Source organism: Saccostrea cucullata, unplaced genomic scaffold, assembly GCF_032062105.1.
Source record: "Saccostrea cucullata isolate Sc308-1 unplaced genomic scaffold, CSIRO_AGI_Scuc_v1 ctg224, whole genome shotgun sequence".
In the NCBI taxonomy this organism is placed as follows: Eukaryota; Metazoa; Mollusca; class Bivalvia; order Ostreida; family Ostreidae; genus Saccostrea; species Saccostrea cuccullata.
The window spans coordinates 421,326-448,348 of NW_026931873.1; the positions used below are offsets into that span (position 1 = coordinate 421,326).

Genomic DNA, 27,023 nt, shown 5'->3' on the forward strand with positions numbered 1-27,023 from the left:
TGGGTCTCTTGGAGCAAAAAATGGATTTTGCCACTATAATCCAAAAGCTCACAGTACCTCTAGTGTGTATTGAAATCCAAGGTACCATCAGTAATTATTCAATGAGGTAAAGTTGATATGTGTATGATGAAAGGGATATCTGAACTAGTGCTAATTGTAACGGGGACCGTTACAGATGTTCCCCAAACGCTCCCCAACTCCCTTTTTGTGCTATATTCACTGTAAGCTTCATTAACTAAGACAAACTCTATGAGACTTTAACAACGTTTACCCAGAATTGTACCAAGTTCATTCAAATTTCAGCATTGCACACATGCACATGTGAAAGCCTGTGCGTAATGTCCATATCATCTTGTCTACACAATCTATATATTTTAATATACTAAATATTGAAGAATTTAATCCAAAAGTATTAAAAAATACGATCATTCAAGTGTATTTTTGATTTTGCTTATTTCACGTGCACGCACGTGCATACATGAACATGGTGACCATACCTTCTTGTAGAAGTCCATTACATCTGTCTATGTTTAAATCCCATCCCGTTTGGTTGAAAACCAAGGGAGTTATAGCTGTTTAAAGTTTCAGCCAATCAGATTGCAGCACACGTAAACGCACGTGTACGCATGTGCCTGGTGACCATACCTTCTTGTAGTAGTCCATTATATCTATCCATTTTCCAAATCCCATCCTGTTTGGTTGAAAACCAAGGGAGTTATTGCTATTTAAAGTTTAAGCCAATCAGATTGCAGCGCACGTGCATGGACGTGTTTTCATGATAATTGCTATATATCATGTTGTAGAATATCCTAACGCATGGCAATGTTCAAAATTTCAAAGGATTTCGTCAAAAAACAAGAAAGATATTGAGACTTTAGTTTCAGCCAATCAGAGCGAAGCGCACGTGCATGCGCGTGAGATCTTGCTATTTTGACCATGGCATATTGTCTATGCTACTAATATATCCTTACATTATCAGTTTCAAAGCATTTCATCAAAAAATTAAAAAATAACGCCCATATCAATTAAATCGGTCATTTCACGTGTTGCACGTGCACGCTCTTGCAAGCACGTGCGCGCAAAATGACCTTCGTTCCGCAAATCTACATAACATGCCTTCTGACCCTAAAAAGGTTTTACCTACTTCGGGTGAACAGTTTACAAGATCACTCGCGGACAAAAAAGTACCCAGGAAGAAGAAGAAAAATAATAATGGGTCATTTTCAAAAAATGTCCAAATTCCTGTTATACAAGCTTTTTTTGAAAATTTTGCAATAAAAATAAATTCTTTTTTTACCTGATGAATTTAACAACAATCTACAAGTGTAGAAAAAAATTAAGTGCGATTAAAAATTGACTTGAATACTGAAAAAAGTCCTTCAATCTGAGTAAAATTAAAGAGAATTGCTTGTGATTTGGCCGGATGTTTGACTTCAACTCTGATTATTGATGTAGTAGATATAATTAAGCAGTGTAAAATGACCTTTATTGTGTTGTACATGTTTAATACTGTCTAAATGCATGCTAAAATGTGATTGAAAAAGAGTAAGAATATGATTTTTTTTAAGTTAAGTGTGTGTTATTTTGGCCGTGTCCTTGGAGTTACCAGGACATAAAAGTTATCTGTAACAGTTATCTTTCCTAAAGAAACTCTTCACTATCAGCCTCCTTCTTTTGGTCTTGTTCCCGCCAAAATAGCATGAGACACTTTACATAGATATTTTATACCATAGGCACAATATGTGGTTGAAGGCAAGTTTGATTGCAATAGTAATTTATTTTTGAGTCCTAGGAGTTACTTCGATATTGTGATGATAAATTAATTTGCCATTTCTTTGATGCATTGAGCAAGTTTATAACAAAATACCTATCATCTTGGAGCTGTGCTTTATGTTCATAAGTCAGTTATTGCTTTTATACTTCCAATTATTTATATAATAATTCCCTGGTGTTACTGTCCAATTTGTTACTGCAAGAAAAGTTACTCTAAGGATGTATCTAGTTACTCCATGGACAATTTACATAGAAAATAATTAAAAAGAATGCAAGTTGGAGTCATATGTTTTATTTTCCTCCCTTATCTAAAACTATCCAGTAACTAATTTTGTTTTAAAATGCCAAATTATTTACTAAACGTTTTTACCATTTGAAAATCATATGATTTTGCAGTCTCGTTTATGCAAAGGACAGAATTGGGTAACTCCGTGGACCAATTCAAAAAAAAACCCTTTAAATTCCCAATTTTAATACAACATTTGTGTAAAGTTTATTACAATATAAAATAACAGAAATATTTTTATCAAATTGGCATTTATTTTTCATATTATGTTTCCATGAGCTATAAATTAATTCAATAAATAATTTGAGTAACACAAAGGACAATGTTTGGTAACACAATGGATGTAAAAATGATTAAATATTTATGTTATTAATATACTCTTGCATGTTCTTTTGTTTCTGTAGGAAAATATACAACTTTTATTTCTTTTGAATAAATTGAAATATCAAAATTCATTATGTAATGCAATCATATCCCCTTTTATGCTCTTTAAAGTAACCTATGGTAACACCATAGACAAATTCAGTTACTCAAGGGACACAGCAAGGATTAAAGATAGAAAAATGAAACAAGCGTATTGCATATGGAGTGGTAATTGTGTTCATTGTATTGCAGAAAACAAATGTGGTGGTATATTGCAATTCAAGTAACAATAAATAATGAAGTGCTAAAAATATATGATGGTTAAAAATGGTAACACAAAGGAAGTTTTAGGTAACACAAGGGAATGTGAAATAAGGCAGAATATGATTTGTTTTCTTTAGTCTGAGGATTCTAGTTATGTTCTCTTAATGAAGATGATGTAAATAAGACACATTAAAAAGTTGCAATGAAGCCAATAGAATCCAAGACGTAAAAGATAGATTTATATCATTGAATTGAAAATACCTTTAAAGTTATATCAGATACGGAACATTTCTTTGCAAATGCATTTAAAGTCCTTTAATCATGTAAACCCTTAGATGAAAAAGTCACAAATTGTTCATAACTGTTATAAAAGGATTTCAAAAGATTTTTTTAAGGAGACAATGTACCAGTCATTACCCTAGAATACAGTTTTGCATTTAGTTGAGGATGTTCTTCAGATTTGTCCACCTGAAATCCCTCATGACCGTTCTACATCCTGTAAAAGTTGGTGCTGAAAGAAGTTTTTAACCTTGGATGTACATAAGCTTTTGGAAAGTGGTGGAGAAGATTATATAGTCGAGGCAGCATTGGACAACAACAAGGCCAGATATGGTGGCAGACCACTACATTTCAAGCCACTTTGTTGGATTGTTACCCTGAAGAACTGTCAATCAAAGTTTGGCTAACGATCAGTGGATACAAGAGCAAAAAGGGCAGAAAAATATCAATGAAAAAAATGAAAAAGAGTACAGATTAAAAAAAGTCAAGAGTTCCTGATAGGAAATCCGACTAAAGAAACTGAAAAGACTGACACCCTGGAAGAGAAAGAATTGGAGTCAATAATGAACATCAGACTACAGATGAAGAGAAATCAGATCCTTTGGAAGAGAGACTGGATAAAGATACAGAAAAAATGAACTTAAATGTATGCACGGGATTAGACAGAACCTAAAACCATGTTCCTTTTTAACAGGCCAAAAGCTGTAAAAGATAAAAGCTGGTATAGCATTGCTAATGTTTTAATAATATTGTCACCATCATATCTTGTAGATGTGTATTATGTAGAGAGCTCATTGTGGAAAGAGGCTAGCTGTAGATAAATGAAATGAAAAGGTAAAATCCATAAAAAGATTAATGCATTCTATATATTTGAAATCTGGTCATTTACAAATACATGTACATGTTCTAGTTTCACAATTATTTCTTCATTAAAAATTAGTTCTAGCTGATCTAAGACTCCTCTATGTAAACCTTTGAATCTTTTAAAGGTGTCCTTTGTGTTATTTTTTGTCATTGGTGTTACAGCTTCTGCTTGGATATGTAAATACACTAACAAGTACTGATCAATGATTCAAAGTCATGTGATAGTAATTATTTATTATTCGGGCATAACAATTTGATTTCATTTTTCTACTGTCATATATCTTATGATTGGATAGTTATGTCTATGTCGTTACTGTTTTATCCTTGGTGTTACTAGTCAGACTCAAAATGTATAATGAAAGGAATCCCCCGCCAATTTTTTATGTTAAAACCATATACTCTTATATTCACCTCTAGGGTAATTTCATTACTATCCTTTTCGGAAGGAAGGAGAACAACTTTATTATTTCTTTCTAAGTATTACACAAAATATCCTTAGTGTAACCTTTATGTCCTTTGTGTTATGCAAATATCCTTGGTGTTACCAACACATTTTTCCTATATTTATGTTCTAAATCTTTATACAATTTTATCGAAACTTGCAACACAATACTGTCGTTTTCTAATACTAAGTTTATTTGCAAAGCAAGTATTTTGTGCTGAGGTAAATGATGTATGCCTTAAGTAAACGTGTAAGATATATACAAAAGTTACAACACTTACAACTTCCAGCTATACTTTAACTGATAATTTTCTGTTATGGAACTTCAGTTTCATTCAATAGAATAATTTTATCACTATGTTGAGATTGTTATTCTAAAAACCTTAATTTTTTTTTAAATTATGATTTTACTATGACTTTTAACTAAGTAACACCATGGACATTTATTGTTGGGTCCATGTACATATAATGTTTTTTTTAGTATATGTTAATAGAATTCTTTGTGCTTTAACATTGTTTATGCATCTATGATGTTTGAATGCTAAAATAAAACTTTAAAAAGTTTAGATTGCCACATTTATTTTTGCAAAATACTGGTGTTGGAATTTGGACAAATTTTGAAAATGACTCTAATAAGAAACAGAGTAAAAACAATATGTTCCCCAACTTCGTTTGGGGAACATAATAAAGATGTACAAGTACTAAATATGATAGTTTATCAAATTCTTATTTTAAAACTTTATTCACTAAAATACGTATACTAAGCATACTTGATCAATTCAGATGAAATAAATATAATGGCATTACAATTTTTTGGCTGAAATTTCAGAAACATTTCAAATATTTTCCTTCCATTATGACTAGTTAGGGATATGAGAGGGAAAAAATCACTTTGAGATGCCCCCTTACGAAGTCATCCTATTTTGAGATAACTCCTCCAATCTGTTTTGAACCCAGGACGCAATCACTGCTATATTTCCATCATTGTGTCTTTGTATAAATGGATGAATCTGCAATAATTAAATTGATAAACTAATGATTTAATTAAAAAAAAAAGAATAATTAGAAGCTGCTACAAATGAATCTTGATAGATATTTCCCTGTTATGAACTGCTTACTCACTGGATTATTGCATTTAAAATTTATTTTCAAATAATTTCAAAATGACCGTTTCCTTACAGATATGTCTTCCAAAGTAAGTCGGTCCTCTGGTTTCTGCTGCATACTGCAAAGATTATTTTTTTAAAAATGTGGTTACACATAAAATGCCATTAAAAATAAACTATATGTTACAACACTACAGTATGTGTACAATTACAAAAATATCAAAAAAATGAATTCTAAAATGACCATACCAGTGTGCCACAAGATTGACAAAGTCTGGAGAGAAGAGGTCATCTGATAATTGTGGGGTCTCCTGAAGGATTAAGAATTAATGAGTATCCCAAGTCACCAAACGACAAATCAACAAGATCAACACAGACCTTAGGAACATTTTAATTCGAAAATTTATTTTAATTACTGAATGAATCATATAAAAGGCATGAGAAAAATGTAAACTCAGATTTTACTTACTTCACTTATTATGGATGATAGGAGACCCATTGGCTAAAATACAGAGTAAAAGAAATTTATAATACAAGGGAAAGCCTTAACAGGTCGAGGAAACTACCTTATATGGATATTGTGGCGATTGTGCACAGAGGTGCTCACAGCAAACAATGGTCCAATCCAGTGAATGAGCCGAAAAGCATGATGGTCTACTACATGTTTATTTTTACTACAAACACGTGGGTCAGGGAAATTTAGGACTCGATTTCAAATGACTGCAGGAAAGTCAGCTAACAATTTTTTGAACTGTGTTTATGAAAAATACGAAGATTAGGTACTAATTAAGATTCTCCATGCTCACATTAACAAACAAAGTCAGTTTTCTTTGTTAAATAGTACTTTGAAATATCGCTCACAAAGTCTTCACAAGTAAATAAGACTCAAGTTTTTTAACTCGATTTTCGTTAATTTGACATGTAAATGGTTAAATTAGTTGTTACTCAGTTATTTGTTACTAGAAATTAAAAGTTGCATTTTATAAACAAAAAAAAAATTAAGTTGCACTTTTTTTTAATTATTTGCTTATTGTACGAGGGTCATTCAAAAAATACGTAGACAATGCTTCTCATCGTCATTTGATTATTACAAGATTATCGATCAACACATTTTCGTAAACATAAACATTTATTTTGTCGAAGTGTAAAGTTTCATTCCATTTGATTGAGTAGAACGCATATTAGCCAAAATTTAAACCAACATGTTTTGTTAACACGGAGCACGGTTAACCAACATTGTAACGTCAAAGACAACGTTGAGAAATTTTGTCAAAATTATTCTAATTTTCTTAATTTCAAACACGGTTTGTTGCGTCTTCTCCATTCAAAAAACATATCCATAACACTTAACACCTAGTTTGCGAACAATTGTACAAATATAGCTTGAATAAGATTGTCATTGTTTTCAAATTCTTTAATTTACCGTATAACTCTAATAATTCTGCAACAGTGAAGCACACATCACGTTCAATGACGTTCCTAACTCTTTCGACAATATTTTTAACTTCAACCTGTTTCTTTGCAGACAATCAATCGTCCGATTCAAACTCGCTACCACTCAAAAATTGTATTTTCCATTTAATAAAAATACACAGATTATTTTTTTTATACAGATCCTGGTTTATACGGATTTTTTAAGCTTGTAGAAGTTTTTCGAATGTAAGGTACAATTTCATCGCGACTTGCTGCTCCGTGACGTCCTCCAACGTCATGGTTTTTTGCTTTTTTTAATCAAGTCCATATGTATTTAGAAACTTACATCTTTTAAATGGAGCGACATATTACATAACCTGATTTCATTTTAATTAATACAGCAATACTTTATTTAAATATGTAAATTCTATTTCGTTTTAGCTCCATTTATTAGAGGTATGGCTGTAAATACTATAAAATGAAAATTAGTAAATTACTCAATTTTGACGGTGCTCCGTGACCCCATTTTTCCTGTTCTAAATCCTTGGTAATTTCGATAAATATGAAGATACACTCCAATTATTTTACTCAAATTATTTGAATCTGTTGTTAAAATATTTGTACCAAATTTGGATATAATATGACGTTAAATAAAAAAGTTAGGACAAAAGTCTACGAACTTTTTGAATGACCCTCGTATAGATCCTCATGCACATTGATTATAGAACGTGAGTAGCATATATTTAGAAGTTGTATACTTTGTAAACATTGACAGTACGTGAGCACACCTCAGAGTTGATTGTTTTTAGAAAATGACTTTTCACTGATAGTACAGCGTGGGGAAAGATGTAAACAAACGGAATTGTACAATGGAGTGGAGAAAACCCTTATTTTTATCATTGTTAATCATTTGTATATAAATGTGAGCATGGAATTATTAGATAATGATGTTCATATTGTATTAAGTGTGTAAAATGCTTGGAAAAATGCATCACGTTTTTCCGAGAGCATTTAAAAAAATTGGCCTTTTAGAAACACACGTGTAGTATTTTTGTAGTAAACCATAATGCAACTCATTGAGCTGATTGGTCGATTTGTCAGTCACGTTGGTTCCTCAATTAACATGTAAATTTATTCCGACGTCACAGAAAATAGTTTCCTCGACCTGCTTAACACATGATTGAATTTAGTGACAAAAGAGCTTAAGTTTACTCAATACAGTACCATATTTTATTTATTCTCTAATAAGTTACTTGAAATGGATCCCATTTAATACACTTAGTAAACATATACAGTATTTACGAATACTTGAAAAAGACCTACCTTCTCAGGATTCTACAAATAAAAATTTAAAAATGTAATTAACTGAACTAGAAATTGAAAAATGCAACTTAGTCATATGGATAATAATAGACCTACGCGAATTCAAATATCAAAAAATTATATCAATTCATTACAAGTGATTTTAATTTCCATTCAACTTTGCCACTCTAAGCCTAGATGATGAAAGCATAGTTACTTACATGCTTGTATGGGAATCTTCCTGTAGCTAACTGAAATATAATATTGTCCGCAGTGTAAATACATGTAGTGTCAAGAATTTTAAAAATCAAAATAAATACATGCAAGTTTCTGATAAATGTAAAACAAAGACTCACCTCAAATAACGTGATTCCCAGACTCCAGATTTCGGCAGGTGTCCCATAATCCTCACCTTTTATCCTCTCAGGCTGAAATTCAAACATATGTAATATAATCCTGTACATAATTCCAACATAAGCAATATAATCCTGTACAAAATTCAAACAAACGTAATATAATCCTGTACATAATTCAAACATACGTAATATCATCCTGTACATAATTCAAACATACGTAATATAATCCTGTACAAAATTCAAACATACATAATATAATCCTGTACATAATTCAAACATATGTAATATCATCCTGTACGTAATTCAAACATACATAATATAATCCTGTACAAAATTCAAACATACGTAATATAATCCTGTACAAAATTCAAACATACATAATATAATCCTGTACAAAATTCAAACATATATAATATAATCCTGTACATAATATTCAAACAAACGTAATATAATCCTGTACACACCCTAAACATCTTATAAACTGCCACGTAAAACACCAGTATCTACTCTACCATTCACTGAGTTTGACTTTCAGTAATACACCGGAATACTTTCAGCTTCATCCATAGTTCAACAACAAATAAAATGTTATCAGATACTTACTGCCATATATGCATTAGATCCTATATATGTTTTGGCAATGGACCTCTCAAGCTGCAAATACACATAGAACAAACATGTCCGAATGTAATCTTTATGGAAATTCTACTTTCGTTTCAACTGTTTATTTCTTTACATTAACAGTTCACAGGTACAGTATGATTGGTATGTTTGTTTTGGTTTCTTTTTTTTTTCATGCAGATGTAAATATTGTAAAGACAGCATGACAATTTTGTTTGTAACACGTTTATAATGAAATTTAGATGCCTACACATTGAAGTAAAATAAAAATTTTAAGTACATAGTTTAAAATATCTTTAATTTTCATTAAATACTGCCCCTACCTGTGTACTGACTCCAAAATCACATAATTTCACCTGCCCTTGAGTATTGACTAAAATGTTGGATGGCTTTATGTCTGTAACAATACTGACAAAAATCAAAATAGGCCATTTGTAATACAAGGTCTAAATGGGTTAATTCAAGGGAAATGTGTAAGAAACTATGAACAATGTGAGCAAGGTCCCTAAATTATACTCCAGCTATATTTTTTCAAGACCCCGTATACAATTTTCGAAAATGTAAACTGATGACATGGCCCTGACAGACCTACCTCTGTGTAGAATTTTCAGGCTCCACATGTAGCAGAGGCCTTTTATGATATTTACTGCCATACGTCCTAACACTGGCTCAGGAATTGGAGCATATTTATCTAACGCACCTCCTGGGAAAAAAAGGAACAAACATTGTTCTACTAACAGATAATACCGGGTAAACAAAGTATGAGAGGAGCTAAATAAAGGTCTGCAAGAAGATTTTTTCTTCACTTAAATGTAATAGTTCATAATTGTAATTACCGTCCATAAACTCGGTACAGATGTAGATGCGGTTTTCATTGAAGAAAGCTTTGTAGAATCCTATTATGACAGAAGACTGGCACTAAAAAAAATCAAACAACTATTGAGTACCACTTCTATTTTTACATTTTACATACATTGTATTTTACATTTGTATACTGTGTTAATTTTCAATGATTCCTTTTGAACTGCAACTAATAACAATTCATAATATTGCAATAAGAAAGCACTCTTTAGTTCAATGTCTAGTATAATTATATATGTTTCTTCTGAATTCATTTAATGTGTAAGTACACTATCATCCTGACTCACTTTGGAATAAGATTATGACAGTGACGGGAAATAAATTACCGGTATCTTCCAATACAGAATGTTATGTATATACCTTGTTGAGAATGTCCAGTTCTGATAAAATTTGTTCTTGTGTTTTCTGATCAACCTCCAACTTCACCATCTACAAAACAGTACAGAATACAATGATAGTACATTGGAACAGATAATGACGCATGCCATAGAATATACACGTAATATGTTTCTTGTCTTTAGTTGTTACCCTTATCTGTTATGCTGGTATTGATACTTTTCCCCCTTATTGACATTATTGTGTGTTGCTGACCTTTTCCTGACACTATACCAGGACTATATCATGTTTGTAAGCCTCATCAAATGTGTATCTAATGTAGACATTTACTTTTGCTTGACATGGTGGTCCTTGATGCTTCACTACATACAGTAACCTTATTTTGTATAGACTTGTTATGTAGACTTGGTAAAGTGATTTGTTATGTCAACTTGGTATAGTGCCTTGTTAAGGTGACTTGGTCTTGTGACATGTTATGGTGACTTATATAGTGATTTTTTATGTTGACTTGGTATGGTGACTTGTTATGGTGACATGTACATTGATTTGTTATAGTGACTTGTTGTGGTGACTTGTTAAAGTAACCTTTTATGGTGATGGCCAAAACATAAAACACAACTTAAAGTATAAAAATGACCTGTTATGGTGACTAAACTGCTTTAATAGAAGAAATACAGTAAGCAAAAACAATGGATTAAATGCTTACAATAGACAATATGCTATGTTGAATTGGTATAGTAACTTGTTATGTTAATTTGGTATAGTGACTTTTTATGTTGACTTGGTAAAGTGACTTGTTGACTTGGTATAGTGACTTGTTTAGTTGACTTTGTATAGTGACTTTTATGGTGACTTGGTCTTATGACTTGGTTATGGTAACTTTGTATTGTGATTTGTTATAGTGACTTGTACAATGATTTGCTATGACGATTTGATATGGGTACTTGTATGGTGATTTGTTAAGTTGACTTGGTATGGGGACTTGTTATGGTGAGTAGGTATAGGGACTTGTTCTGGTGACTTGGTATAGTGATTTGTTATTGTGACTTGTATAGTGACTTGATATGTAATTTGGTATGAAGACCTGTTATGCCGTAATGGAGACTTGATATATTGACTTGGTATGTAACTTGGTATGGTGACCTGTTATGGAGACTTGATATAGTGACTTGTTTTGTGACTTGGAATAGTGACTTATTATGGTGACTTGGTCTGGTGATTTGTCGGTTACCTTGTCCACTGTTACCTGTCCCTTACCTTGACTGCCATAACAGTCCCTGTAGGCTGATGTAAAGCTCTACAAAAAATTTTTAAAACATGCAATTCATATAAATGAAGATGGAAATTTTCATAAATTTTTAACGATTATCTATATAAATTCATATAACTTTAACATTGCCTGAGTCAATATTTGTTCCAAAATCGCATGTTACTCCGAAAGTTGCCTGAAAAGTAAACTGCTTTTTTGAGGCACATGCTTATACAAAATAGAGCCTGAGTTACCTGTACACCTGCCCTCCACTTCCTCCTCCAAGCACCTGTAAAAACTTCAGGTCAGGCTCATTCTGTAAGTGAAACTCGGTCTGGTTCTGAGGCTGGGGAATCAGTATAGTGGGGGCACCAGCTATGTTAGGGTCATTTACTGGAACCTGAGTAGGTGCTAGGTTCTCAGTAGGTTCTGTCTTTGGTTTCTGATTTTGTCTAAATTTAAAAAAAAATTAAATTTTAAAACAAAATAATCCAATTTAAAGAAAATGGTGTGTTTGAATAATGAAATTGATGCAAAATAATCACTTTAGAGATTACTTTTCTAATCATGTTTGTAAAAGAAAAGATCAAAGTATCAATACGAAGAAATTTTAAATGTTTAATATATGTATGCAAAGAATTTTCATTTCAATCTGATTTCCGCATTTAATAATCTATATAATTATATATCTATGAGATAATATAATAGATAGCCTATAATCCCTATGAACCACCCAGGTACTTAGAAAATTGCAATAAGTGGGCGGTTAATTTGGTATTCTCAGTATGATATTTAATATAATATTGTATCTTCAAGAAATTTTTTTTGAAATAAATTCTGAGAACCACTACAAGATTGTCTTACTTTCCTTTAAGTTAAGATAATCCACCCAAATTATGCTAAATGATTCCTTATTCCACTGAGAAATTAGAAAATAGACAAGGAGAAAAAATTTTGTATGTAACATTCACTTTCAGAAATACATAATAATTAGGTCATTCTAAAAATCTTTCACTTTCTGAAATATTTTACATATGATTTACCCAATAATCAAGTTTAATTTTCACTTAATGACTGACTTTTGATATGATTCTAGATGATTTTAATCACTGCAAAGGGGGGCCCTTATTTCCTAACAATTGAAAAAGACCTAGGGGTGCTTATAGGGACAGGGCGGTTAATAGGGATTATACGGTATACAGTATTTAATACTATTGTCATGATTTGCTGATATAAAGATATTTGGACAAACTAATAAATAACCATATAAACTGTCACTAAACTAGGGAATATTTGATGATTAAATATTATATTATCACCTTGGAATATGCTTGACAGTTTGAACTGGTTTGGAGGACTTGGAACTTGGATGAGTATCAATCTGTCAAAAAACATGGAGAAATTCTGTAAGATAGTTTGACAATCAATTAGCCAATATATAATGTTTGTTATATCATTAATATTTCATATACATGTACCTTTAATCCAAATTTATTTCTATTTTGAGGAGTTTTTCCAACTGAAAATTTAAAGGGAAGAGCATCATTAAAGAGATGAGCATCAAGTTTAGTGTACATATAAAGCACCTTACAAATGCACTTGAAAAATATTGCACAATGTGATATCTGATAGTCTGTTTATTATGACTGACCTCTGGGATAGATGATGAGGGGAGGGAGGAGTCCGCATTGTATATCATCCTCACTGAGGGTCTCAAAGTACTAAAATACAACAAATATCTCTGTACAGTCAGATCATGTATTTATCTTCTTAAATCACTGAAATGCCATTGTGTACATTTATTTTTCATTTCGAAAAAGAGTCTCTAAAGAGTCTCTAAATACTGCAATATAATTAAGAAATGCCATTACATGAAGTGTGATCAAAAGAGTTTTAATATTATTTAGCTGAATAACTTGCATGGAAAGATTTTAAATTGGGTTACAGTTTTCATTCCTTTTTAAGTATTTCCCATTTGGTAAATCCTTATAGCTCCCAACTACAATATATTTGGGCAAAAATTCCTTTCTCAATATATAGCTTATATAGCTTAAATAAAGCTATATAGCTTAATCAAGCGATTGTGCTGGACCTGATGAAAGGGCTATACACCGGGTATGTTAATATATAAACCACACCTGAATTTTCTTTAAAAGACATAAACAACAAACATGTATTGTGGAATGAAAACTAATACTTGTAATGAATTGAATGATCCTAACTTTAAAATGGCCTCATTGGCAAATGGCCAAGGAGTTGCAAAGGGTTCAGTAAAAAGAAACAGTATAAAAAGGCCCAAAACATATGCTCATACAGTACACTTTGCTAATTCTGATTGATCAAACAACTTAAAAGTATTTTGTATAATGAAGATAAAACCTTACGGCCTGAAACATGGCTGCCATTTCTTCATCACTTCGTACGGTGATCCGTTCGTTGTCTTCATCCTCATCTACAGGAGGAAAAATATTTTAATCCAGCTCTCAGGTACAGGTAATGGAATCTGATACTCATCGGTACAGGTAATGGAATCTGATACAGGTGGCTAATTCTCACCAAAGATAAATAGCTTGACTACATATAAAACTATAAAGTAGCAACTCATAGTATTGGTAAGATATACTTATCTATTGTATGTACTCACATTCAAATGCTGTAACACTTGTCTGAGGTAGAACTTGTGCTATTACCTCCTGTAATGTATAAATCATGTATAAATGTATTTAATGTATAAATCATAGTGATTATAAAACATCAATTTATACTGAAAGTATACTGAAAAAGGTTATTACAGTAAAACTCGTCTAGTACTAGTGATATTGTGAATTCACGGATATAGCGAAGTTATCTTGGACCCCAACTATGTAAATTTAATGAATTTTGTATACGGATACATGTATAACAAATTACGGGTATAACAAAGTATTTTCATAGGTCCCATTGACTTCGCTATAACCGAGTTTTACTGTATATATTTAATGATTATATCTATGATATGAATGATAATAATCTTACAAAATATGTTACAACTTTTAGCAGCTCTCAGCTCCTCTTGTCACTAGCATCAATGCTATTTTATTTTGGTCTTTATTCAACAGAATAAAACAAAATCAAATTTTATTTGACATTAATTAGCAGCTTTAGGGCATGCAATTATTGCTTTTAAGAACAGCAGTGCATTATATAAAACAATGACTGCAGCCAACAAAGCCTTGAAAAATACAAATCACTTGTAAGTTTTTTTTTTTTCCAGGTCCAGTACAATCAGTACATAAAGCTATGTTGGTAGAAATACTTATGTAGCTAAATCAAGCTACTTCAGGTAGGTTAATAAATCTAACGTTATGTAGGTAATGCATGCTACATATCGAAATCTAGTGATCCAGATGGCAGACCTGTTTTTGTCTTAATTGTTTATCAGGTCTATGCCAGTTTAAAAAGATGACAACTTAAAACACAAGGCTATTAAAAATGTCTGAGAAGTCAAAAATTCACTTAGAAATAAGCCAAATCGAGTGTGTCTTTCTGAAAGAAAGTTTGAGGTTGCATGAAACACCAAAAGAGTAATACTTTTCTTTAGTTTAATGTCAGGTCTCTATGCTAAAATCTAAAAAGTTTAGTTTAAACTTTATTTCATTTGAATTAGACATCATATATACACAATACATAATACAAACAGGATTCGGAAACAAGTTGTAACAACTTATATTAATCCGTTTCCTTAAGTTAACTTTCAACTATAAATAAACATTTGCCCTTGTTGAATGACAGGTATAATGGGAAAAATAACAGATAAAAAGTAAAGATGAAACAAAAATGAGAAAAAAAACTGTAAAGAGAGATATCATAACATGAATTAACATTGATAGTAAATGAGGAATAAACACACAAACAAAGTTTGATAATTTAGCTTTTTATGGAGTTTAGCAGGGACCTTCCCTGGTTTTATAAAATGGTTATTTTATTTTAATTCATTCTTTATTAGAAAAATAGGCTGTTGATGTACTTTTCAGGTTATAAGTTAATTTATGTACTTCCTTAGTTCGAGGAAATTCGAAATGCAACTAAAAAAAAAGACATTCAATAAAATGACAGACCAACGCCTGATGAAATGTGATCGCGTTAGGTTGAACCATCCAGTCCATGTCTTGTTCCTGCTCTGTCCGTATTCTGATCGTGAAGGGAGGCTGATTCATTTTTAAACTCCGATTTCTTCATTTGACAACTGATATGGAATTTCGATCCCGATGAAAATTAACAAATTCATCATCTGAGTGAAAAATTCTTGAGATGGACTATAAAACAAACAAGCTTTTTTTTTTTATAATGCATATTATTAATTTATTTTTAGAAAGATATTTACAATCTAGGAACAATATCAAATATATTGTACAAGCAGGAAATCGGATACACATTGGTAAAGAATTAAGGTAAGGGGTATACCAGCTAATATTATAGATTTTATCCTGAAGAGAAACGACTACAGAAATGCACGTATACGTGGCTAAATTTCACAAAAGATGAAATACGATTAAAATTTACTTTCTTCAGCTGTATTTATTCGGGATTTCTTCACATGCCATGTCACCTGATCCCGCCTCTGATGTTTTAGATGTCCATGTTTGCTCTGCTCCTATTTTGTATTGTTTTATGGACTTTGATATTGAATACTGTTCGTTATCTCCATATCCTTCATGCTATGATGGTATTCATTTCTCCGATATATGATTTTATTTTTCTGCCAGACATTCGTCTTCTAGCATGTACAATTTATTAATAAAAAAAATTATTTTATTTCTTTATTTTTTTTATTTTTTTTTTTATTATTTATGTTTGGTTAGAATTTATATTGACGACAAAACTTCAGGTACTGATGACACACGTGTGTGTGAGCAGCTGTATCGATTGTCCCCTCAATTCCCTTTGAATTGAAAAAATTTTGGTTTAAAAAAAAAAAAAACAACAACAACAACAACATTATTGTTTATTTCAATGAATCAAGTTCAATATAACTAAAAAAAAATAATTAAACATCTGTTTTTATCTTATATTTGGAATGTTCGTTGTAGAGGTAAACCATTTCAATACAAGAACTTGCTTGAAAACAATTCAGAAGAATTACGGTAAATAAATACTTTTTTGGATTGTTACAGGATCAAATATATCATACAGCTTCATGTATAATTTTTATATATGTTGGTTAATTAAAAGAATGTTCCTTGATCTAACGTGCCCATTCAGTTCCATGTACACCTGGCAAAAATGCAAGTGACTATCGCTGTTCTGGGGATATTATGCAACTTTACGAGACCATTATTATTATGACTTATTACCATATATACAAACAGACAATCCATTACAAGACAATTAACACGCGCGATACTTATTGCGTAATTATAGAGAAATCGACGACTACACGTGTTCTAGGCATTTCATTCCTGTAATTTTTGAAACAGAATAGAACCGATGGCAATGAAACAGGATCATTTTTAGTATCCATGCATATTCTCAAATTTACTTAGAATGGATATTACTAAATGATACAAAGTCTTACTGCCACAATATTCTATATACGCAAAAAGGCACCCAAAAATAATTTGGAAGAAATTATAAAGAACACGTTTTTTGTCTACTAACTGCAGAAATGTTTCCATTTGTCTGGGAATTTTGAACGAAAGATCAATCACCGGCATCCACTGGTCTACTGTTCCGCCGCTATTTAACACCCGAGTAGACAAGCCGAGCGTGGCAATAGTCCTCTCTGACAGGCACCATTAAGTCCCCGTAATTAATTGGGCCGTGTTCGACATACAGGAGTAAAAATAATTTACTATTAGCTGTGTATCCAGATAATGTTTTTTATGGGTGTAATACGAGTAAAAAGCCATGGATATATATTGTAGGCAGTTAAACGAAAGTCCTTCCCCGTCTTGTTAGCATCATGTGTACGGACTAGATCTGTATCCTCCAAAGTTTGCATGTCATAAAGAACTAGGGCTAATTGTAACGGGGACCGTTACAGATGTTCCCCAAACGCTCCCCAACTCCCTTTTGGTGCCATATTCCATGTAAGCCTCATTAAATAAGGCAAACTCTACGTATTTTAGTCTTTTACAACGTTTTCCAAGAAGTATACCAAGTATATTTCAATTTTAGCATTGCACGCGTGCTCATCTGAATGTACGTGCGTAATGACCAAATCGTCTTGTCTACACTATTTGTATATTTTAATATACTTAATATCAAATCAATTAATCCAGAAGTATTAAGAAATACACTCATTTAAGCGTATTTTTAATATTAATCATTTCACGTGCACGCACGTGCATGCACGTGCATGAGGACTATACATTCTTGTAGGAGTCTGTTATGTCTGTCTATGTTCTAAATCCCATCTTGTTTAGTTGAAAAACAAGGGAGTTATAGCCATTTACAATTTAAGCCAATAAGATTGCAGCGCACGTGCATGCGCGTGTTTTCACGATATTTGTTATATATAATATTGTAGTACATCCTAAAGTATGTATATATTTTAGATTTCATAGCATTTCGTCAAAAAACAGAAAAAATATTGAGAGTTTTGTTTCAACCAACCAGAACGAAGCGCACATGCACGCACGTGCATGTATGTGCATGATGACCATACCTTCTTGTTGGAGTCCATAATATGTGTCTATGTTCTAAATCCCATCCTGTTTGGATGAAAAACAAGGGAGTTATAGCCATTTAAAGTTTAAGCCAATCAGATTGCAGCACACGTGCATGCGTGTGCTTTCAAGACAATTGTTATATATCATATTGTAGAACATCCTAAAGTATGCCTATACTTTAAATTTCATATCATTTCGTCAAAAAACGGAAAAGATATTGAGATTTTTGTTTCAGCCAATCAGAGCGAAGCGCACGTGCATGCGCGTGAGTTCGTGCTAATTTGACAGTGTCATATTATCAACACTATTAATATATCTTTATAGAATGAGTTTCAAATCATTTCATTAAAAAATGTAAAAGTTATAGCTATATTAAGTATATAAGTCATTTCACGTGTTGCACGCGCACGCACGTGCATGTGTATGCGCGCAAAATGACCTTCGTTCCGCACACCTACACTACACACCTATTAACCCTAAAAAGGTTTTAGCTCAGTTGGGTGAACAGTTTCTGAGAACACTCGCGGACAAAAAAGTACCGGAGAACAAAGAAGAAAAAAAAGAATAATAATAATAATAATAAGAAACCGAGTAAAAACAATATGTTCCCAAACTCCGTTTGGGGAACATAATTAAGTCAATTTTAAACAATTACTTTTAAAACTTACGATGTTACGTTTAGCCGTTTTGGGGATTATTCTAGGATCAGTGACGTATGTATTCGGTAGATGCACGGTTACACCACTAAGAACAGAAACTACAAGTAAGTTTATGTAGTAAAATTGACTTGCAATCAGGAATATGTACTGGTTTATTTTAGGTTTCTATTACTATATATGGGTGATTCCACAAATTTAAGACAAATGTTGTCACTCATGAAAAACACTCTAATATTCCTGTTAAATATAACAAAATTTCCCTGATTTTGTTCTAAATATTAAATAAAAAGATATTCTTTTTTGTATTGATGAGCAAAAATGTTAAAGTTTGATTTTAATAATGAAAAATAATGTCACTGTATCATGTATCAATGACGTATATCAGTGTCCCTATGATAGACTTACCACTTTCTGTGGGTTTTTTGACGCATCTAGTTTTTGTTTTTTCAGTTTTATTTGTCTTATTTACTCTAATACATTTCTCCTAAATATGTTTCTTTTTTTATTCAGTAGTTTTTTTTATCATACTACTAAAATTTTGTTGTATATTTTTGTGTCACTTAATATTTCGTCATGACCGAAACGATTGTGCAATCTGCTATTTAAAATAGAGTTACTGCCCTTTGAATTATTACTCTCCATAAAAGAAGGCTAATAAACTACTAAAAGTTTTGATGGCAGGAAAGGAACAGTGTAGGTCAAAAGGTTTAGAAGAAAAATCCCGTTGTAACTGTAAGTATCTTTTTTTATTAGTTCCTTTATGGTAGATCATGACCGAATGTTCTAAAACACGACAATACAAATATTTCACATAGTAAACTTGTTCCAAACGGCTTTATTTAATGTTTCTGCAACGTAATGTACATCATTGTACCATCCATATAGTACGTATGGTGAGCTGTTCAGGTAATAACTCAATTTATGTCATGACCAAAACGGTCATTTACCGCAACTTGATATGTTGTGGTCATGACAATAGTTACTATTTTCAACTCAAACTTTTTATTATTTATTAATTTTGCTAAAACAACAACATATATCATTAAATATTTTAAACTATCAACGTTATAATTGATTTTTTTATTTAATTAAGCATAAAACAATTGATTTTTTTTGTGTTTCGTAAAGAGTTGGACTTGACAGACAAAAATCATGCATAATTAGACCGTTTAATTTATTCGATGTTACATTGTTTTTTATTTTTATTTTTATTGGTGTTTTGGTGTTTTTATTTTAGAATTATTCATTGACATTTTTATATGTATAACAAAGCAATGTCATGACCAAAAATTTGATGTCATGACCGAAAATTTTAGTCATGACCACAGCACCAGTCTTTCGTGCAAATAAAATTACATGCTATTAATTATTAGTAAAAAATAAGCCTTAGTGATATAATTTACTTCATTTTATGCCTGTTACTTCCTAAAACGTATAAATATTTGTTTTTTACAACAACAAAAATTGATTTTGTAATTACACAAATAGCATATTTTTACATCTGGTGATTTATTTGGCCCTCCACAGATTAGAAACGTATTCCAAAATTCTACAACTTCTATTATATTACAGAGTATTAATTTTCTTTTCATTTTCTTTTCATTTGTAAAAAAAAATATTTCTTTTCAATATATAGAAAAATATAAACTGCATGTTTTTATATCGTTGCGGTCATGACCAAAGCTTAAAAAATTTGATTTTACTTCTTAATTTTAAAAAATCTGTTTAAAACTTACGATGTTACGTTTAGCGTTGAAATTAGAGAGCATATGTATTACAAAACTCATTGAACCATGTTGGACAGAAACTACAAGTAAGATAGAGCAATATTAACTTCTGGTTTATTTTCACTTATGAAAATTGTCTCAAATTTGTGGAATATATATATACATGTCTTTATGATTTTTGTTATCTCCATATGTACAGATTGAACTCAGTCTCTTCATAAACAGCAAAGAATTGATAATTTTAATACTTACCTAATCATAAAATTCGAATTTTAGAATAGATCTAAATGCATTTCTGTTACACATATTTCGTATGATGGTTTTTTTAGTTCCTAATTTGCAAAACCTTGAAAAAACACCTCTGTGGTATTTAGAATTATTTATTCGAAAGAATTGTAATATATTTTGTTTAAAACTATTCTATAGTTTAGAAAATACTCAAATGTCTACATAAAAAAATACGTACAGTATTCATATTTATTTTATTTAAATACCTCTAGAATTCGATGTATTTTAGTTCGAGCTTGATTTAAAAAATAAAATTAAAAGGAAAACAAAACGATTCCAAATACCAGTCACCAAAAATACCAATATTACATTTTTTTTCTTTTTACTTCTTTTATTTTTATCTTTTGTAATTCATAGAAAAATCGAAATGCATTCTTGACAAAGAAACTTTTGATGATAGTAATGATATTTATGTTTTAAATTCAGAATTAGGTAATAAAAGACAATACTGTGTACATAACGTAACCCAGGGTAACGTCACAGTTCCTGTGGAGATATTGGTAGGATCCCAATTCCAGACCCCGGAATGTGTCCGGTGCAAGTGCACCACCATGGGGATGAGTTGCTGCGGGTAGGTGGAGTTTTCTTCGTTTTTTTACACAGTCCCCATTACAGGACGTGTAACCAATACTGAGGAGGCCAGGTCTAGGGATAAACAATTTGTTTTCAAGAATCTTAGTTTCTTTAGTTTCAAACGCATTTTATTCTTTTTTTTAATAAACATAATAAAAGTATACCTATAGTAAAACACAAAAAAAGATATAACACTTATCATGGCTAATTTCGTAATTGTTTCATTAAAACAGTGGTAAGAAGAATTTAACTTGTGAACTTGACAAACTGCTTACTAAGACATCATCTCATTTTGTTTAAGGTTTGGGGTTGCGGATGACGCTGCATTACATGTACCACCAGGTTGCGCTGCTGTGGCAGATGGTTGCGAGGTTGTTCTCGTATCACTACAAGACATGCGTACTGATTGTTACATTAAGAGTCCAATGGCTTATGAAAGAAACATGCACATGCGAAACCAACAATCAATAATAGACTATTTCTCCTACTCCAATCCCCGCGCCATGGAGATTCTACGAAGCCCTGAATTTAGCAGACCACCCCGGCGACGCGGTAACGGACAAGGGGGAGCTGGGGCGGAGGGTGGGGCAGGAGCTGCAGCAGAAGGGGGGCAGGAAGCCAGACCCATGATTACTGACGCGCATTTAGATGCAATGATGATCTCAGCAATGTTAGGCAGGCCGACTTATGGTGGATTCCGACCAATGGATGTATTTGGTGCAATGTTTGCCTAAGAAGACTTTGACACAAAATTTTTACTGTAGGGTTGTGTTTTCTACTTCGTGTGTTTATGTGTGTATGGAAGGATGAATGTACACTCCTGCAAACATAGTATTTGTCAAAATCTACTGTTTAATTTCAAATGTAAATATCATTATTATATTATCACATGTTAGTTATTTGCACAAAGACCCACTATAAAATATCGTTCTTGTCCCAGAGTTCATTTTATTCCTCTAAAAGTGTAGAGTCTTCAAGTAGAAACTGTTGTTCCTCTCTTTCTTTATTTGCGCTGTTACTTAAATTTCATTTCAAAACGATACAGTGGAGACACTGATTTATGGTTAGCTTTTTCTTTTATCAATGCATCCTGATGAGCAGAACAACGCATTGCATCTTGAATCAGGAAAACAAGAGGACAAGCTCGGGGCTAGAGAACCATTATAACATATGTCAGTATAGGAAGTACATGTAATCCCATCATGCTTCGTCAAACGCAAAAAAAAAAGTCCGAGAATTCAAAATTGAGATAACAAACACTGTACAGGTGATGTAAACACGACACCTACAGTGGTAACAATCGAGTTCCAAACAATTGTGACCGTGTTATATATATATATATATATATATATGTAGATGAAAAACACAGTTGTATAAGGGTTCGATTCTTTATTGGATACCGTGCCACATAAACAATCATAGAATGGATCAGTAAATCGGACTGAATGTGGTCTGTATAATAATACTTAAACTGGAATCTTGTAGTTGTAAAACACAAATATGTTGTAATCGTCAAGACAAAACCTCTCACAGTCGTCAACGTTGGCTGTCCGAGCGAAGAAGTGAGTACCCCCGCACACAACATCGAACAATAGAAAACTTACCGCCAAAACCCTTGGCCAATAAAACTATGTACTACGTAATGTCAAAGGTCGACAAGGTCAGCCAGTCAGAATTAGTAACATGCAAAGTGAATTCGAAATATGTAAATGTGCAATGATGATAATGACGAATGATAATCTAACAGTGAAAACAATACGAGATAAATAAATATTCTTTATTAATAATTTATTTATCAAAACCCCTGTGCCACACAATATCCATGTCAGAGGAGGGTAGGGACGACATCAGATATTTGCCAAACTTAATGCTCAATTCATCTTGACATAAGCAGCAAGTATTCTCCAGGAGTGGGAATCTCTACCATTAAACGCTAATTGAACAGTTATAAATAAAAGGGTGGGTCATGATCTAAGAGCAAATTTATTGCATCTTGACATATTCAGAAAAATATGTTATTAGATCTATAAAGGTGAGGATGTCAAAAGACATGCGTACTGATTGTTACATTTGTCTAAAGATACACGTATTTCATCATAACCAATTAATGCCACAAAGAATGGAATATCAAGATACAAGGTACTTAGCAATCAGTTGACATGTATAATGCATGTACAGGTGCGTATTGATTTCAAACGTAACAACGTCTAAAGATGTTTTGTTCATCAAAATTTTTTCTCAGCAATTCAACCTAAGATTACTTGTACATTGTCAGACCAAGGTAAACTCTTAGTAAATCTTCAAACTCCTCAATTTACAAATCTGTTTATTTGCTAACAAACAAAACAACATATAACCCATTAACATAACATCGACGAAACATGTTATCAATTTCAATCAAAGATAAGATATTCATATGAAACATAAAGGAACCTGCCCATAATAGGGAAAGTCTTCTTAATGCGCTTTTATTTAAGGAATAACTGTCTTATTTTTCGATTTCATGATGTGATCAATCGATTGGGTTGCGTGATAATTTGCATAAACGCCGAAGGCAAGCAAGCAAATCGATTGATCATCGTCATGAAAATGAAAAATCTGACAGTTTTTCCTTATATTTACATGTATGCTTTGATTCCGCCAATCCACGTCACCAAGCCCTGCTTCTGTCTAGCTGTTTGTTCCGCCCTGCATGTGGTTTTTTTTTGGAACCGCGCCAATACATTGATAGGGAAATAAAGTACATTTACAATTTGTAATTTTATCTCGGACAAAGACATTGGAAATGTAAATATTCTTAAAGCAATATGAGCTGCATGTTTTAGAAATTTTATTTTGTTGTTAAAATAAGTTATTATGACAAATTTGTATGTAACTTAAACCTTTATGATCAATTAAACTAAAATAAATCAAAAGAAAGGCTTCCATATACAATTCAATGTATAGTTTTATATAAGAAATCATTACTTTACAGGATGACAATAATGTAATTTTGATTCAATCGAAGCTTATAAATAGTTCTTCTATCGCAAATATGAACAACAGAAGTTTATTAACGTATTTTTTTTCCGTCACTGAAATAGTTATTTACAATTTTGCAACAAAAAATTCCGACATCAAAGTTACAGCTCATATTGCTTTAACCATATGCATATTGCAAAAAATATCATTTATTATTTGTACACTGTGACTATTTTGTGCATCGGAAACATCTGTTTTGACGCTGTTTGGCTTTTTTGTTTACTTTTCTGTTGTACAAGTTATGGTTCTAATGGATATTATTATCCCCTCGCAACGGAGTTTGAGGGGATATTACATAGTTATGCACTGGTGTGGAGGTCTGTGTGTGTGTAAAATTGTCCTAATGCGAAACGGAAGTGATAAAATTTGCATCGGGATCGATGCCTAAAGCTGCCTTTATTTTGCGAGGGGGTTGCTTCGCTTTGATTTGGATGCCTCTATGATGTTTAGTTCGCAAGCAATTTTTAATGCAAGGGTATTTTATATAAAACCTGCAATGGTTTGCAGGTTTTGTACAGTCCATACAAAGTAAATGTTTTTATATAATACATGTAAAAGACCATGAACTAATTTTCGTTGTGCATAAAAATCACACTGATAAATATATAAAATACATATCACTAACATACATGTGCATGTAATTGCTTTGATTTTTTAGTATCACATATAACTGGAGAATGGATATGTTAAAATCTCTTCGTCAGGAATAAAGTGGCCATTTAAAAATTCCAAAAACCCTACACATCAAAACCCTACCTATGACAAGGATCTCGGATACAATTTTGGTTCGTAATACAATGCATTTCTAGGAGCCAATAAAATTCTTTGAGTTATTCTTTAAAAAAAACTTTCATTCGGATTTCTTTTCTCGTTCTTTTACAAGTGTATGAAAGTAATAAACACTACATATATCGACTATTAGAACGAACAAGATAACCCCAAATGTGTGGGAGAAACTCGACTTCGACCTCGTTAAATGGTGAATACCGCTTTCTGTTAGGTTAGCAATGTCGATTTTCAAAGCATTAGTCTGCTCAACAGCTACCAGAACAATAAACACATGGAATATCTGATGACTATGTCCGATCAAATCAAATCTCCCTGGGTACCAACGCTCGGGGATGTGTGAGCCGAAGAAAAAAGCTGCAGTAATGAAAAGAGTCATGTGACCTATATGGTGGACGAGACTCTCGTCATGGATCTCGTGTGAGAAATACAAATAAAGTCGATGTATTATCGGAAGTTCCACCAGAACAAACACAAGGCCAACTGGGATTATGATCCATAGCTTTCGCTGAAAAGGATACGGCCTACTGTAGCTGAACTTAGACACGCAACCACATATACACACGAATATAGCGAGAACGACACCTATCAGTACAGAGTATTCTTGTACAAAAGATCCTTTGGCAGAGTGATGAATTGCATAGTTAAAGTGAAGTATTACGCTTCCAATGCCATATAAGCTTAATCCTGCATAGTCTACTCCAAAACCAGTGTAGTGCACCACACTAGATGTATTAGCAAGAAGGTGTGCGCATGCGCTAAATAAAAACATGGCACTCATTCCAGCGTACCCAGCAACCAATGGCCACATGTACGGGTCGATGATAAGATCGTAACTTTCCTGGAAGGACAATAAACTGTAAACACAGATCACGAATCCTATAAGATGGGTCCAAACATTGACCGTTTCATTGTGCATTTGAAATAGACTTGAGATGTAGTACGTCCACGGAAGGTCATTTTGTCGATAACCTTCCTCGATATGTGGCTCATGATACAGTGATGGAATCTCCTTGGTTGACACTGTCTTTGGCAGTCCTTGAAGATATTTCACCACCATTCTGTCTGTAATTAAAAAAAAGACACTGTGAAATATTAATGGTCTGATATGGACAATTAATCCCTTCTAAGTTTTCCCTTGCAGATCTCTTAACAACTCTCCGTTCTTGGTATTCATTAGTCAAAGAAATCAATAAAGATTCCCAATCACCTGGCAGTCTTATATGTATAAACATGTCAATAGACCAGCTCCGGGTCATCTACAACTGTCTGTAACTACACCAGAGTGCTCCGTACAGGGTCCGCGAGTCTTTTTGTATTCAGTATTGACTTTTGTACATTTGTCGATTATTGCATGCACTTGTAGCTTGTTAACTGCTTAAAGTTTTGAATGTTGAGGAATAAATCAATAACTTCCAAGTGTGTGTTAAGGTCTAATTTCTTGGTACTCTCCTGAGGACCTAAACATCAAATGCTGAGTCAGCACATAGCTTACTGATTGAGAAATTTGAGTATAAAATGATTAAATCAATTTATATACATACCAGTGGTAGATCAATGTGTCCAGATATGAAGGATATCGAGTTACTTCGTTATTGGGTGTACGAATCAATATTATTCGGACATTTAAACATTAATTCTTAAAGTTACTTCAAGGCCGACCGAACATAGACATACATGTATTACGTTCTACAAGAGGATTTAAAATCCACTGTCTGGTTTGGCCGATGTTAGGAAATGACCAAACCGGTGTAACAAAGCATACATGGGTATTTTATACTGTCCTAGTCTCATAATAGTCTGT

The 27,023-nt window shown here is 32.4% G+C and overlaps 3 protein-coding genes across 3 annotated transcripts; 1 reads left to right on the plus strand and 2 right to left on the minus strand.

The window, feature by feature from the left end:
• Window positions 1-5,016: 5,016 nt before the first annotated feature.
• LOC134233845 (dual specificity mitogen-activated protein kinase kinase 5-like) lies at window positions 5,017-15,774 on the minus strand. Its single transcript, XM_062715896.1, has 20 exons — window positions 15,613-15,774; window positions 14,160-14,208; window positions 13,900-13,967; window positions 13,167-13,236; window positions 12,994-13,034; window positions 12,835-12,896; window positions 11,770-11,967; window positions 11,524-11,563; window positions 10,291-10,359; window positions 9,906-9,987; window positions 9,662-9,772; window positions 9,393-9,466; window positions 9,052-9,102; window positions 8,449-8,520; window positions 8,314-8,343; window positions 8,114-8,125; window positions 5,847-5,879; window positions 5,627-5,688; window positions 5,451-5,496; window positions 5,017-5,281 (listed from the first exon to the last, which is right to left on the minus strand). Exons 1-20 carry the CDS (start codon window positions 15,709-15,711, stop codon window positions 5,177-5,179), a joined length of 1,374 nt encoding a protein of 457 aa, XP_062571880.1. The 5' UTR covers window positions 15,712-15,774; the 3' UTR covers window positions 5,017-5,176.
• Window positions 15,775-18,801: 3,027 nt separating this feature from the next.
• Window positions 18,802-22,169, plus strand: LOC134233846 (uncharacterized). The gene is made up of 3 exons (XM_062715897.1): window positions 18,802-18,928; window positions 21,266-21,410; window positions 21,714-22,169. The coding sequence occupies exons 1-3, from the start codon at window positions 18,835-18,837 to the stop codon at window positions 22,144-22,146; spliced, it is 672 nt and encodes a 223-aa protein (XP_062571881.1). The 5' UTR covers window positions 18,802-18,834; the 3' UTR covers window positions 22,147-22,169.
• Window positions 22,170-24,998: 2,829 nt separating this feature from the next.
• LOC134233848 (membrane progestin receptor alpha-B-like) lies at window positions 24,999-26,614 on the minus strand. The gene has a single exon (XM_062715898.1). The coding sequence runs from the start codon at window positions 26,277-26,279 to the stop codon at window positions 25,284-25,286; it is 996 nt and encodes a 331-aa protein (XP_062571882.1). The 5' UTR covers window positions 26,280-26,614; the 3' UTR covers window positions 24,999-25,283.
• Window positions 26,615-27,023: the final 409 nt, after the last annotated feature.

Coding starts and splice junctions, on each gene's coding strand:
- LOC134233848 (XM_062715898.1), bottom strand. CDS start 26,279: ATGGTGGTGAAATATCTTCAAGGACTGCCAAAGACAGTGTCAACCAAG.
- LOC134233845 (XM_062715896.1), bottom strand. CDS start 15,711: ATGAATCAGCCTCCCTTCACGATCAGAATACGGACAGAGCAGGAACAA. Junction 10,360..11,523: donor GGACTGTTATGGCAGTCAAG/GTAAGGGACAGG, acceptor ACTGTTTTGTAG/ATGGTGAAGTTGGAGGTTGA. Junction 5,497..5,626: donor GTCAATCTTGTGGCACACTG/GTATGGTCATTT, acceptor TAATCTTTGCAG/TATGCAGCAGAAACCAGAGG.
- LOC134233846 (XM_062715897.1), top strand. CDS start 18,835: ATGTTACGTTTAGCCGTTTTGGGGATTATTCTAGGATCAGTGACGTAT. Junction 18,929..21,265: donor ACTAAGAACAGAAACTACAA/GTAAGTTTATGT, acceptor TTTTAAATTCAG/AATTAGGTAATAAAAGACAA. Junction 21,411..21,713: donor ATGGGGATGAGTTGCTGCGG/GTAGGTGGAGTT, acceptor ATTTTGTTTAAG/GTTTGGGGTTGCGGATGACG.